The sequence below is a fragment of the Balaenoptera borealis genome (assembly GCF_965194805.1).
Source record: "Balaenoptera borealis genome assembly, chromosome: 5".
NCBI lineage: Eukaryota > Metazoa > Chordata > Mammalia > Artiodactyla > Balaenopteridae > Balaenoptera > Balaenoptera borealis.
Window position 1 is genome coordinate 15,699,962 of NC_138862.1, and position 14,891 is coordinate 15,714,852.

General features: G+C 37.6%; 1 protein-coding gene across 10 annotated transcripts in view; it reads left to right on the forward strand.

Annotated features, from left to right (window-relative positions):
• Positions 1 to 14,891, forward strand: part of GRIK1 (glutamate ionotropic receptor kainate type subunit 1) — a 425,622-nt gene that overhangs the window by 283,872 nt on the left and 126,859 nt on the right. For all 10 annotated transcript variants that reach the window (XM_082391894.1, XM_082391896.1, XM_082391895.1 and 7 more), the window contains 2 exons: positions 7,670 to 7,723; positions 11,003 to 11,176. In XM_082391894.1, the coding sequence (XP_082248020.1) occupies positions 7,670 to 7,723; positions 11,003 to 11,176 (228 nt within the window). The remainder of the gene's footprint in view (positions 1 to 7,669; positions 7,724 to 11,002; positions 11,177 to 14,891) is intronic.

Below are 14,891 nucleotides of genomic sequence, written 5' to 3' on the forward strand. Positions count from 1 at the left end.
ATGAGTTTGGTTAATATAAATCAGTGGTTCTCAGCTCTGGCTGTATGTAAGTATCACCTGGAGAGTCTTGGTATCACAGATACCAATGCCTAGAACCTAGACCAAATAAATCAGAATATTTAGGGATAGGGTACAGGCATGGGTGTTTTTAAAGAGTTCTTTGGAGATACTAATGCACTGAGAAACACTGATAAAAATAATAGTTTTCTAAGCCTGATAGCTACTAGATAAATTGACAAAATAAAGTCATCTAAAAAGCCAAAAAACTGAGAAACAGGACCCAAATTATGATAACTTTATTGTGCTACAGAGATATCATGAGACCAACAAGACCACCATTTAGTGACTACATGACTAATCTCTCCCTCAAAAGGTTACCCTCAGGCAAATTTGAGGTATAGTTTTTATTACCACCGTTATGAAAGAAGCTTATTGCAAAAAGATTACAGTGTATGCAACATATTCTCTGCTAAATTTCCAACTTCAAGATTCGTTCAGTTCTTTGCTGTTAAAACTTTTCTTCTACTATGGTCTTTCTTATACCTCATATTTCCACCAATTTCCCTTGGATGTTGCAGAGAGTTTTTTTCTTTGGGTTCATGTAATCCTCCAAAAGCTCCACTCTCTCCTATTTGCCAGGTTGCCTATTTCATTCTGCTAGGGGAAATCTTTTTTTTTCCTGCTCTGTTGTCAGGAGACTGTACTCCCTAAATAGCATAATCGCTTCTGCTGTGTACCTGGATGATGCCATGTGGCTCTTCTAGTAGGTTTATCTTCTGAGGCTAAACTAAACCCCATTGGGCTCCACTCCATTTATTAATATCTATTAGTATCAGCTTCCCTTCTTCTTCTGACCATACCTCTAGAGAGAGAAGCTTATAAATGAATTAAGACTGAAAGACACTCTCAAATAGTGCAGCTATTCCATTCACCAACACTATGTGGAATACTCTTTGCTTTCCTTTGATTTCACTTGGAGGCAGGAGGAAAGTGGTCTGGGTTTGTAAGTGGCATAGCACTATCTTCAAATGGAAGGAAAACCCTAGACTCTTTGTGGGTAGCTGTATCTGTGTACATGCATGTGGTTAGTATATGTGTGTGAATGGAGGGGCACAAAGAAATTTAGAAAGTTTTCAACTTCAAACAAGTCATTTTTCCTCTTGATACATGCTCTTGATAGCAATACACCAAAATTGTGCAATCTCATAGGCCATAATCCCAGAAAGATGAGCAAATGAGGAGCGTTGGTTTCATATTCTGCTGTAACAAATTATCATAAATGTAGTGGCTTAAACAATAAAAATTTACTCTTTTACAATTCTGGAGGTCAGAAGTCTAAAATCAAGCTGTTGACAGGGCTATTTTCCTTCTGGAGGATTCAGGGAATATCTAATTCCTTGTCTTTTCCAGCTTCTAGAAGCTGTCCTCATTCCTTGGCTTGTGGTCCCACATCACACTGCCTTTCATTCCCTCTCTTTCCATCTTCACATCACCTCCTCTGCCTTCTGACCATCTGCTTCCATCTTATAAGAACCCTTGTGATTACACTGGGCCCACCTGGATAATCCAGAGTAATTTCCCATAAACTAAGATCCTTAACTTAATCACATCTGCAAAGTTCTTCTGCCATGTAAGGTAACATATTAGCATATTCTGGAAATTAGGATGTGGACATTTTTAAGGGGCCATTATTCATCCTACTCCATAAGGATATGGGTAGTTTTCTACATGTCAGGGTTTTCAGGGGTCCAATGCTATTTTCCATACATTCCACTGTTACCTTTGTAGATATAAGTTACAGTCATTCAGTATTGTATGAGTGTCTTTTTTTGCATCAGTAAAGACTGATCTAAAGGCCTAATTTACCTAGCTTGTTCTACTGGTGACCAACGTTAAAAACTACGTTGCCAAAGGAGCATTCTGCTCAGAGGAGAGTGCAATTGCAGCCCGTAGTACCAAAGTTGGCAGGTGAGAAAGAGCTACATCCTAGAGCTCAAACCTTCTTCTTAAAACTGCTTCTCTGAGACTTGATATTATTCAACTGGTTTCCTGAAGATTTTTTTTATGCTGAAATAACTTATTTCTATCTTGAGGTAAAAATATTATTTTAGCCACATTGTACGTCACACATTTGGAAGTTGTTCACTTGAAATTATTGACTAGAAATCATGTCTGATGGTTTAGAATTTATTTTGATATTGAGAAAGCTATAAAAGGAGCAATACACTTTAGGTTAGTCAATATACACTTCTAAGACACCTATTTTTCAATGGAAAGATGCAGTAATAAAACCCCTTATGAATATTATAAGAATCCCTCAAAAATGCTTAGGAGCACTCCAGGTTCCATTTTAAGTTTCTGCTACTATGATAGCAGCATTATGCCAATTATTTGTGATGTATGAATTGCTTTTAGCAATGGATGCTGAGAGTTTGTGGAGAATTGCTGTCTCCATAGCTCTGCATTGCCTTCAGGAAAATGATCCTGTTGAAATGTGACATAGGTGTCTTTATACCAGGACATGTTATGCGAAGATTTTTCTCAGAGAATTTCCAAGTGTCTTATAGACCAACTCTGTCACCAACCATAGGAATTAGACTCTACAAACTCTCTTCATCTAGACTTGGATGAGGGTTCTCAAGACAAACTAAACTATGGTCTTTGTGATGCTCAGGCTGTATGTGATACCTCTACTCATCTAAATCCAAAATACCGTCTTTGCAAAGAACAACAGAGCTAGACCAGGAAGAGTCAATACTATTGTGAACAAGGCCATGAGAGTTCTATTGTAAAAACTCCAGAGAACAGCTGGGCAAAAGTGGAGCCATCATAGTTAATGAACAACAACTGTGCTTCAGAGAACCTTGATAACAGTGGGGTCATTAGAGTTGTCCTTCCAAGAGTCAACTGTCAATGAGTTATTATTTTTTTTTTTTTAGCATGCTTATTAGAGTATAATTGCATTACAATGGTGTGTTAGTTTCTGCTGTACAACAAAGTGAATCAGCTATATGTATACATATATCTCCATATCCCCTCCCTCTAGCATCTCCCTCCCACCCTCCCTATCCCACTCCACTAGGTGGTCACAAAGCACCGAGCTGATCTCCCTGTGCTATGCAGCTGCTTCCCACTAGCTATCTATTTTACATTTGATAGTGTATATATGTCCATGCCACTCTCTCACTTCGTCCCAGCTTCCCCTTCCCCCTCCCCGTGTCCTCAAGTCCATTCTCAAAACTGAGTTATTTGTAGTGAGGTGGATGGACCTAGAGTCTGTCATACAGACTGAAGTCAGTCAGAAAGAGAAAAACAAATACCATATGATAACACATATACATGGAATCTAAAAATAAAATGGTTCTGATGAACCTAGGGGCAAGACAGGAATAAAGATGTCAATGAGTTTTATTCTGCTTTCTGATGATTCATTTTGACTACAAAAGAAAGAAAACAGTAATTATTTTCTAGCCACTGAAACAATAGAATAGTCTGTGGCATTTCTATAATAGCATAATACAGAGAAAGCCTTCACGTAGGTGTCAGCCTCTCTTCCCCTCACTCGTTTAAGGACTGTGTTATCTAGATAGAAAGGAATGTCATACGTATGCAGAGTATGTAGGACTTTTAGTATTTTGGTATTGTTCTCTGTATTAGCCAGGGTTCTCCAGAGAAACAGAACCCATAGGAAATATATATGAAGAGATTTATTATGAAGAATTGATTCACTTAACTATGGAGACTGAGAAGGCCCACAGTCTGCCATGTGCAAGCTAGAGACCGAGAAAGGCTGTGGTGTAATTACAGTCTGAAACTATAGGCCTGAAAATCAGAAGAGTCAGTGGTGAAAATCTCAGTCAAAGGGCAGGAGAACGCCAAAGTCCCAGCTCAGGCAGTCAGGCAGGAAGGAAAAGGGGTGAATTCCTTCTTCCTCTGCCTTTTTATTCTAATCAAACTCTCAGTGGATTGGATGATGCCCACCATATTGGGAAGAGTCATCTGCTTTCTCAAAAGTTTATTTCATCTGGAAACAGCCTCACAGACACACCCAGAAATAACGTTTAATCTGGGCACCCCTTGGCCCAGTCAAGTTGACACATAAAATGAACCATCACCATCTACAAGAACTTTTGAGTTCTTATCATTGATTCTGCAAGGACATAGAATATGATTAACTATGAGTGGTATTTTGTTGGAGGCCTTTTTTGTTACCCTAACCCAACCCAGCTATATAAGATCTGAATAGTTCATCTCTCTTTATGGAAAAAAAAATTATGCCGCTTCTCCCAACCAGGATAATTTATTCATGTTATATCTTTATTATACAAAGAACTGAAACAGCCTAGAAAAATACATTTGAAAAAAGTCATAAATATTTTTTAAGAAAGGGATGAAGTTGGTACCAAGGGAAAAATTAAAGAAAAACATAAAACTGAATGGCATTAGCACATAGAATATATATCCTATGTTCCTGAGTAGTTGCTAATGGAGGACCCACAACTTTGACCCTAAAGTCTCTAGTAATCAAAAGAAAGTCATGACATACCTTACAGTATTTATGAAACATATAATTGTATTTATTCAGAAATACAAAAACAAAAACAAAAAATTGGCTTGTCTGGCACTGATAATCATGGTAGTCACCTGTCAGGGTGAGTGAGATCTCTGGAGGGTGACATATGTCAGTATCTTTCCCACTTCCTTGACCAAAACCAGTGCATGGCTCCACCCAAGCGCAAGGGGCCAGGAAATGCAATTCTATCACATTGGAAAATTGGAACTGGCACTAAGGAAATCCACCCTATGGGTCTTCCAAAATCAAGAAGACTAATAGGTATTAAATACATCCCTACTATAGATATAAAATTCTATTGAAAGGGCTAGGTTTTTACAGTCTATCAATCTGTCAATAATATGGTTTCAAGGGGATATTTAATAAGAATAATTCTGTTAGGAAACAACTATTATTAAAATATTGGTGGAAGCAATTAAGGGGAATGTGCCGTCAGTACAAATAGTATTGACAGACACGTTTATTACTTATTAGTGTGTGTGATGTGATGTGATGTGTTTTGCACCATTAAAAATGATTTAAATAGAGCCAAAACTAGTTCCTAGTAATACTGTCTTGGTAAAGTGTACAGTGCCTAAGTCAGTGCCTCCTGGTCAATCCAGCAAAATACAGTAAAAAAATTCAGACAAGGTGGTGTTTGTTAGGAAAAAGTCAGTTTTGCAAAGAACCATTTAAAAATCCCCATATCATGATTACAGTATTTGAAAAACTGACATTTATCTTGATATGACATTTCCGTAATCTCTTAATGACTTTTAGCTGAAATACCAACACACAGAGAGAAAATCGTGGTGTGAATGCTATAAAGTATAAAGTATACTACCATTTGACAACAGAGCAGTCAGTCCCAATCAGTCTACAAACCATTATAAAGAGCTTTGGTGCTATTGGCATTATTTCTATCTAAACACTTCTCATTCACCCATGTCCTAGAGAGTCCACAAAATTGACAGCTCAGTGATCCATGACTATACTTGTTTCTTAATTTTCATTTCTAGGAAATTCAAGGGAAGAACCAGGAAGCACTGACCCAGGCACTAGGTAGGAAAGTCAAGAATGGGGATTTTTCTAGTATATCAAATAAAAAGTGTATCTGGAAGACCCAAGGATTCTTTCTGCAACAAAAGCAGGTCCATTAGCTATTTATTCACTGCATCTGTGTAACTCTTTTCTAACATTAAGAGACATATCAAATGAATATTTGCTTCCAGAAATTATAAATAATAATAATAATAATAATTAGTTGAGTGGTTGCTTTAAAAAAAAAGCCTATACTCTCAATTGGTGATCAAATGCCCCCACAATAAAGTTTAAAAAGAAAAATTAGCCCATGTGAAAAGCTGGAAACTCAGGTGCCTTTGTGTTTTTTCAGAAACAATACTTTAAACCTCAGTGTCCAGGTCTATATCTTGACATAAAACTTTCCAGTTCCCTTTCAAGAGATAGTCTTGGCTGCAATTATACTAACAACCTAAATGAAAATTTGAATTCCTGACTGACCCCAGCAGGTTAGCTCTTTATGCTCCAGTGATATAAGAGGCCAGCTAATAAGACCTCACCAAGCATGACTTTAAATGTTATTGATGGCCCTAAAGCAATCCTACCCTTTTAAAAATCCTATTGTGCACCTGGTCTTGTTATCACCATAGGAGTGACTTACATACTGTGGGCTTATGATTCACAGAGAGAGTTTCCTGTCATTTGTCTTACCTTCATGACATTACAATTTCACCAAATATTCCTCTGGTTTCCATGTTAGCAGAGAGGGCATAAGACGTGTCAGATCTGTGCTCGTGTATGTTACATGCCATCTCCAAATACCCTCTCCATTTTTTATCCCCTTTCATGTAAAATCATTCTAGTTTACATATCTTAGACACCTTATAAAAGCTCCAATAACTTGTGTTGCTTTTCTGAAGAACTTTTCAATCCATCTCTTCAACTGAAGTTATGAAAGTCTTTGTTCCTTAATGCAAACGGACATGTTTTCTATAGACCAGTGATTTTCCGCCACTGCTGTGAAATATAGAAGCTCCACTCTCAGAAATTCTAATTCTGGATGTCTCTGGGATGGAGCCTAAGAATATCTGATTTTAAAACTTCCAGAGGGGATTCTCATTTGCGTCCAGAATATATCAGTGTTGTGGGGAAAACTGTCTTGAAAGTTTCATTTCTAAGTCTTCTCCATCCATTTCTATGCAAATACCAAAAAGACAACACTCAAACAGTCCTTTGTGACCTGCGCCAAGGAAGGTGATACTCTTGATTTAGAAGATTGATGACAATATCTTATCTCCAAAGCATTTGCAACTGTTTCTTCTCAGTGGACACCATTTTCAGGAATCCAAAAATAAGATCACAGTTTTAAGAAACTACCTCTACCTAGAACCCCTGTCCTTTCTGTCTACCTCCAGGTAGACACAGGATGTTTGGAACTGTCAGGATCCCAATTAGGTAACAGACTCAGAATTAAGAGGCAGTGAGAATAGGTATAAAAATAGTCCCCATCCTTCTATCTATAAACAATCCTCTTTTCCCCTACTCACTCTATGGGATAAGATGGGAAAGGGGTAGAAAGAAGAGTTTCAGAGATACACATATTTATAAATCCTCATTTAAATATATCTACATTTCAGTATTGCCAATTCAACATTTAATGAGTTTTATTGAGTTTAATGAGTTTTATTCTGAGGCATTATTATAAGTACTAAAGCTAAGGAGATCAATAAAATATATATCTAAGCATGGGATTACTCAGAAACCCAGGGAGAAGGAAAGGCAAAACTCTGTGTCATTACGGGCAACTCCAGATATAAAATTTGTTGAGCATAAACTATTTTTAAATTTGATCATCAGACCAATTACTTCCATGAAGGTCAAACATAGCATACTGAAAGTGCATTGGATGGAGGTCAGTGGCCTGGATCCTAGCTCCACATCCATCATTGGTTTGTCTCAGGTTTCTGATCTACTGAGTCTATGGATTTCTAAAGTCCCTTCCTATTCTATGTCTCCAAGCTATTGCAGTCAACCTACTAATTATCTATTTCTTATTATAATTCTGTTTCTGATTCTTCCCTTATTTCTCTTTTGCAGATCCTGTTCATGGGCATGATGACTGAGTACTATCATTACTTTTTCACAACCCTGGTAAGCGTATCTGGTGGAAATGTATTCCACACTATAAAAAAAAATCTTCAGTTATTTTTAAATCAGCCCCACCAGTGTCAAGGCAGGTTATTGTCATGGAGATTTGTTTTACTTTCCTAAGAACCCTCTAAATCCAGAAATGCTGAACAGCAGGTGTCTTCCTCCCTTCCTTCCTTCCTTCCTTTCTTTCTTTCTTTCTTTCTTTCTTTCTTTCTTTCTTTCTTTCTTTCTTCTTTCTTTCCTTCCTTCCTTCCTTCCTTCCTTCTTTCCTTCCTTCCTTCTTTCCTTCCTTCCTTTCCTCTTCCTTCCTTCCTTTCTTTCTTTCTTTCTTTCTTTTTTCTTCCTTCCTTCCTTCCTTCCTTTCTTTCTTTCTTTCTTTCTTTCTTTCTTTCTTTCTTTCTTTCTTTCTTTTTCTTTTCTTAACTAGCATCAATGCAAGTGCACCCAGAAAGGAATTAAAATGAAGCTTTCATTAAATAGAAACTGACAAAGTACAAACTAGTAATAAAGAAGAATCATCTACATTTTCTATATACATTAGAGGGCACACCGAAGAGTATCTTGGCATTCTTTGATCTGATGTGATTTCACCACCTGTGTCCAGTGGATAGCTGGGTTGGCCAAGGTTCACCTGTCAGGTGTTTTGAAGACCATCAAGATAAAGAGCTTGGGAGATGCTTTCCACATTGAACATTTTTCATCATAAGAAAAATCATGGCTGTAAGCTGGAGAAATTCAAAAGAAACTATACAACTTTAAATTTTGACAGATTATCAGATCAAGGGAGAATGATTTAGGCAGTTAACAAATCAAAATGATGTGATAGCTCTCGCCATACACACACACACACACACGCAATACACCCCTCCCAACACACATACTCCACTCTTTTACGTGAGAAGAAAACACAGGGCCAACCTCCATTTCTAACCTATAAAAGTGTGTCGACTAAAATCTACCCAGATTTTGGGAGATTCAGTAAGAGTATCATTTTACCAAATAAAACTGGCAAGGCAGGCTAGTACGTTAGGGAAATCAAAGTTTGGAACAAGGATCAGGCAGCTACCATACACATACTTCTAGAAGTAGTAAATTCCATCCCTAACTCAAGTATCTCTAAGAGCATGAAGGGCTGCAGAGGATGCCGTGAGACAAATGCTTTGGAGCAGTTGTCAAAATTATCACTGCTCCTGAGCTGGGAGCTAGGTAGTGGGATGCAGGGCAGAAATTTCTGAACTAAAGTTTCCGTGGTCTTCCCTCCTTCATTGACATCCTGATCAGGTCTTCTGTCAGAACAGTTGAGGGAGACCCTGAGAACTGGGAAGTATCTTACTCTGATCACAAATATGGTCCTTTCCTCATCACCATGAACACGTAGGTCTTACTCAAGGTGAGATTGCCATCTGCCTTAGAACTTCACATCATTCCCAGGTGTACACACCAATTGAGTTGGTTTCGTTGAAATATGAGAAAAATATAAACAAAGAAACCTAAGAAGGTTGGTCTTCAATGGAAGGACAAACCAGTTGCCCTCACACTCTTGCTTTCCTCATCCTCCGCTAACAAGGGGATGTTGAAAATTGGACCTCAAACTTTCCATATTGTATATTGCATAGAAACAATTTGGAAACCAAGCTAATTTTGCACATGCTTAATGTATCCATTTTAGCACATTGTATTTTTGTACTGTTGAATTAATAAGGGATTCAATATGCATCCTGGAAGTTTCTGTATGAACCCCCTGTATCTTGAGTAACTTTCCTTCTATTCATTGAGTATGCTAAAGGAATCATTCTTCCTTGGGTCTTACTCTTTAAATTTGTTTCTTTAAACAATTCTCTTTGGTTTTATCTGCATTCTGCCATGCTTTGCTTTTATATTCCTACCACTCTTGCTCATGAGTATTAATGAAACTTAAAGAAAAAATTAGTTAGTGCAAGGGAAATAAATATAATCATTTAAAAGGCAGTATACTTTTTCTTACATGAGCGAGTTCAGAGATGCATTCTTATGGTTCTACAGTCTAATCCAAAGTTATCTTGGGAAGAATTAGTGATGTAGAAAAGAGTTATTCAAAAGAATAAATCTATATGCATCTTCTGCACATAAACATCATGGAGTGTTTCTGAAGCTACTTCTCTTTAGTAACCACTATCATCACAAATAATGTACTGTTTTGTATTGTTCTTTCATAAAGCAGTTACATTGGTAAGAAATTTTCATGGAAGTTTTTTTCTTTTATTAACTGTTAAATGCTATTTTGAAAGTTTGGTTTATTCTTAAATGTGAGATATTTTAATGACATGTTTTAGTGTCTAACATTTCTTTACAGGAAAAAGTTGAAATTATCACTTGTTTATTTTAAATATGAGTCAACATAAACTTCTGGTTTACACTCAGCTTCACCTGTAATGGAAAATACTAGGGTGGGTTCAAGTTTTTTCCCTGCAACATTATCTAAAAGGGAACAAATACTACTGTTAAGATACTCACATCAACACAACCATAGGCTCCAGTTTATTCTCTGAAGAGAACACTTTGGTTCTTATTCTGAGCTTGTGAAAATGTTAACTCTTTCTACTTTTATCATTTTTAATATTGCTCAGGACTTATTTGCCCCAGGCATTCTTTATTCTCTCATTATATGGGACATGGGTTATTTTCAGTGAGCAAGGGAATGGTATTTTTTTTTGCTGAGAGTTATCTTTCTGTCAAATGTATATGCAAGTTCCAAACTTCATCTCCTTTGCAATATTCAAGGCAGCCTGGGGCAGCAAGTTATGAGGGAGAAGGGTGGTACTGCCACTGACAAGTGGATCATTCTCAGGCCAGTCACATCACGACTCAGAACCGCAGTTTCCTCATCTAGAAAATAAAAGCAATGAATCAAATGGACACAAAGATCCCTTTCAACTCCCCAAAGACTATATCCTAGGAACAGACTTCTCTAGCTTCTCAGAATGTCACATCCTGTGCCCAAGGGCATACTAATTATTGGCAGCTAAATTCTTGTTCTTGGTTTATACCAACTTTAACACTATTGTAAAAAAAAAAAAAAAAAAAAAAGGATGAAAATGAAAACTGATTACTGCCTTAGAGTTTGTCAGGCAGCATGCAAGTGAAAAACAAGAGGAAATGTTCTTTTATAGAACCAGTGTGATGATGGCTGCCATTCTTGTTTTAATCATTTGTTGCTTCTGCAATCATTAGTTCTCTTTTGCCTAAAGAGCACAGAAAATGTTAACTCTTTCTACTTTTATCATTTTTAATACTGCGCAGGACTTATTTGCTTTAGATCTGGAACTCTATAGGTACAGTGGTGTAAATATGACCGGGTTTCGGCTGCTTAATATTGACAATCCTCACGTGTCATCCATCATTGAGAAGTGGTCCATGGAGAGACTTCAGGCCCCACCCAGGCCCGAGACTGGCCTTTTGGATGGCACGATGACAGTAAGTAGTTTTAAAATAAAATCATTTGAGATAATGTTTGACTTCCTTATGGGTTAGGTTAAGAATCTCATATGCTTTTCATAGTGAGAGGAAAAAGTGTTATAACCTGTGCTTTGACTTGTATGAGAAGAGGAGAAAACATTTTATGTACAGTAAGTCCCCTACATATGAACGAGTTCCATTCCAAGAGCACGTTCGTAAGTCCAATTCGTTCATAAGTCCAACAAAGTTCGCCTTCCTACCCAGCTAACACAATCGGCTATATAATACTGTACTATAATAGATTTATAATACTTTTCACAGAAATAATACCTAGAAAACAAACAAACAAAAAATAAAGGAAACATTTTTAACCTTACAGTCCAGTACCTTGAAAAGTACAGTAGTACAGTACAACAGCTGGCATACAGGAGCTGGCATCGAGTGAACAGGCAAGAAGAGTTATTGACTGGAGATGGGAGAGGAGGTGGGAGATAGGAGAGGAGGTGGGAGATGGTAGAGCTGAAAGATCATCAGCAATAGGAGACGGAGGGCAAACTGCAATTTCACTCATGCCTGACGTTGATGAAACACACATTTGCATCTTTGAAAGTTCGCAACTTGAAGGTTCATATGTAGGGGACTTACTATTTTGAAAGCCTGTGCATGGCTACTATCAAAAACTGCTGTTTTCAGCTTCCTGAGAGTAATAGCCTCAGGTAAAAAAGTTAACAGGAGTAGCCATCACTGTCAGCCAAATGGAGACAAAGCATAAACAAAAGCAAGGGTAAGTGGGGAGAGGGTTGTCCCTGGGAATGTGACCTTGGGAAGGAGGGAGGGAAAGAGGAGGAGCAAGCTGCATATAAAGGTTCTGCAGAACTAGCTTGCCTTCCTCGCTTCTGCTACATCTCAGCAAGCAGAAGCACATGTGGGAAAATCTGGATGTCCATAGAGTTGGTGTGTTCACATTCTAACCGTCCTGGGTACATGGAGGTACACCTCTGCAGACACTGACAGTGCTTTATACCAGCCATATGTCGCTCTTGAAGCAGATGCCAAGCCTGCCTCCTAAGGAGAGACAGGTACACTGCTGAACAGATAAATTGCAAACTGCCTCATCAGAGAGCTTCTCACTAACATCATTTGTCTCTTGTTGTCAAATGCACCTACTCTTGCTTTATTCTCTAATGAAGCTCCCCGTGTGATGGAAGAAAACTGAAGGAAAAAAAAAAAAATATTTCTGTGCCGGAACAGTGTCATCCAAAGGAAAAGATATTGGGAATGTGGGCAGGTAATAGCATTTTAAATTGGCATAGTATTTCATTCTCTGTTCCCGTCATCGGGAGAAACACTATTGCTTTTATGATGCAATTTACCGATAACTGAAAGGTATCATCACACAGAGAAATAAACTTCGGATTACTCTTCTTTTTCTACCTTTTCTAAATGAGGTGCAAATGACAAAAAAGAATAAATGAATGAATGAAGTGGTTCTGGAGGATCCCATGTTCAAGGTTTCTGTTTTTTAAACCTGAAATAACTCAAAATACACAAAGAGATCTGAAAGACAATGATAGAAAGCATTTTGGTACAAATGAGTCTTAGGATGATTTGAAACATTGCTTTGAATAAGAATAAGTAGAGAATATCCAGGGAAATACTAGACTTCTGAAAAGGAAGAAGAAAAGCTAAAGAAAGAGAGAGAAAAGGAGGGAGAGGGAGAGAGTGAGAGAGAGAGAGAGAGAGAGAAAGAGAGAGAGAAAGAGAGAGAGAGGTGCTAATTTTTGTGGGGTTTTTTCCTGCTGGATTTATAATTCCAGTGTGTTCAAATATGGTTCAAAATCTTCTGCCCACACCCCAACCCCACCTCCCAAACAAGATCTCTATCACAGGATGAGATTTTTACCTGTGCTTGGCATGTATGACTAAAAGAGTTATAGTTTGGAGCTATATTAACACAGATTGTGGATTCGAGACAAACATTAAATATTCATCACAAGTATGGCTTAATGTAGCAAAGAAGTGTCTGTTCCCTTCAATTATACTGAGCTGATACAACAGTTTGTACATATTGACTGAGACGAGGCAAACCACTGAATGAGAGAGATAGAGCCATTCCATTCTCACCCAATCAGGTCCAGGGGTCCTGCGGACAGGAAACATGGCAGAGCCAAGTCCCAGTGGATGAGAGATCCCATTCGGTCTAGAGTTTATCATTGTCTTTTCATCTAATCGGAGGGGTCTCTGTTATTATTGCTGTTATTGTTATTAAACTATAAAAAGGAAATGGGGATTTATTAGGACAGAAGAGGGTGGCTCACCAGATTGCTCTAAAATTGGGTACAGTAGCTATGTTAGAGCATGACATTATTAGTCAAAAAAAGTGGTAGCACTCAGTTGCCCACTAGTAGTCGGATCCCATCGTCATGCAGATAGAGCCTTGAAATTGATCCTGTGAAGCATAGTGTTGACCTTTATTTATCCAAAGAGTCCATTTTGCAGTTCACTGTTTCCTTTTGGCTTCTAGTAGAGGCGGCTAATTTGGGGATATAGAAACAGAGTCACAGAAAGGTTAAAGGACAAGTATAAGGGCATCCAATGGACTGATCATTGAGTCAAGATAGCACACCCCATGTCCCCAGGCCCAGGCCCATTGCTAACAGGTCTTTGTTCTCAAATTGCCTCTGTACTCAAACTCTTTCTTCTCTACCTTAAAGTTAAAAAGTCCTTTGGTTTCAATTCCACTGGGCCTATATATCTCAGGTCCAGCATTCCATTCATTCTTGCGTCTCCAGGATTTGCTGCTTCCAGTGGCTAGAACCTTCCCCTATTCAGGTTTGCTCAAATGCTACCTCACCGGAGAGGCCTTCTATGAACCTGCTACCTAATATAGTAGTCCCCTTCCTGTTATTCCCCCTCCCCTAACCTGCTTTACTTTTCTCTGTAGCCCTTATGACAATATGTCATATTTATATTTGTTCGTTGTCATCCCCTACAACAACATAAACTCCATGAAGCTGGAGATTTTGTCTTTTCGTGTTCTGCTCTATTCCCAGCACTAGCTGGCACAAAGCAGATCTTCAATAAATATGTATTTAATAAAGGAATTAATGTACTAAATAAATATGAATTGAGGTCTACTAAGACTCAAGATATTTAATGAAAAATATTCATGTAGGCCTGAAATAATACTGCAAAAGTCCAAAGAGAGCTTCTATAAACGAGAAATGGACATGATTAGTAAAGAGAGAGATCATTCTAAAGTAATACTATTATTTCAAAAATTAACCATAGACCAACCACTATTAATATTTGAGTAATACCCTACTATAATAGAATTTCTTTCTCCTAAATCACACGCATTATCCCACCATTCTCCAAAGTGAATTCCCCTGTAGCCCTTTATAGTCATATTTTTCTGTGTGATGCATACATACACAGATGCGCATACGAATATATAATATAGGAATTTTTCTAACCTATGTATTTTTACTTTCCACCTGCTTATCTATTTTCCTCTTCAAGTTTTAACTATTAAGAATTTCTTAGAACGTCATACACTAAAAATATCCACAAAGAATATTACTATGTCAAAACACATCCAAACCTGAAAATAAGAAGAAGCAGACCATGTCTAAGTCCAAAAATTTTGACTTCAGATTTAAGAAACATAAATTTAATTAGAGAAAAAATATTGACTTTAAAAAACAGGGTTAAAATTGAGTTAATTAAGAAA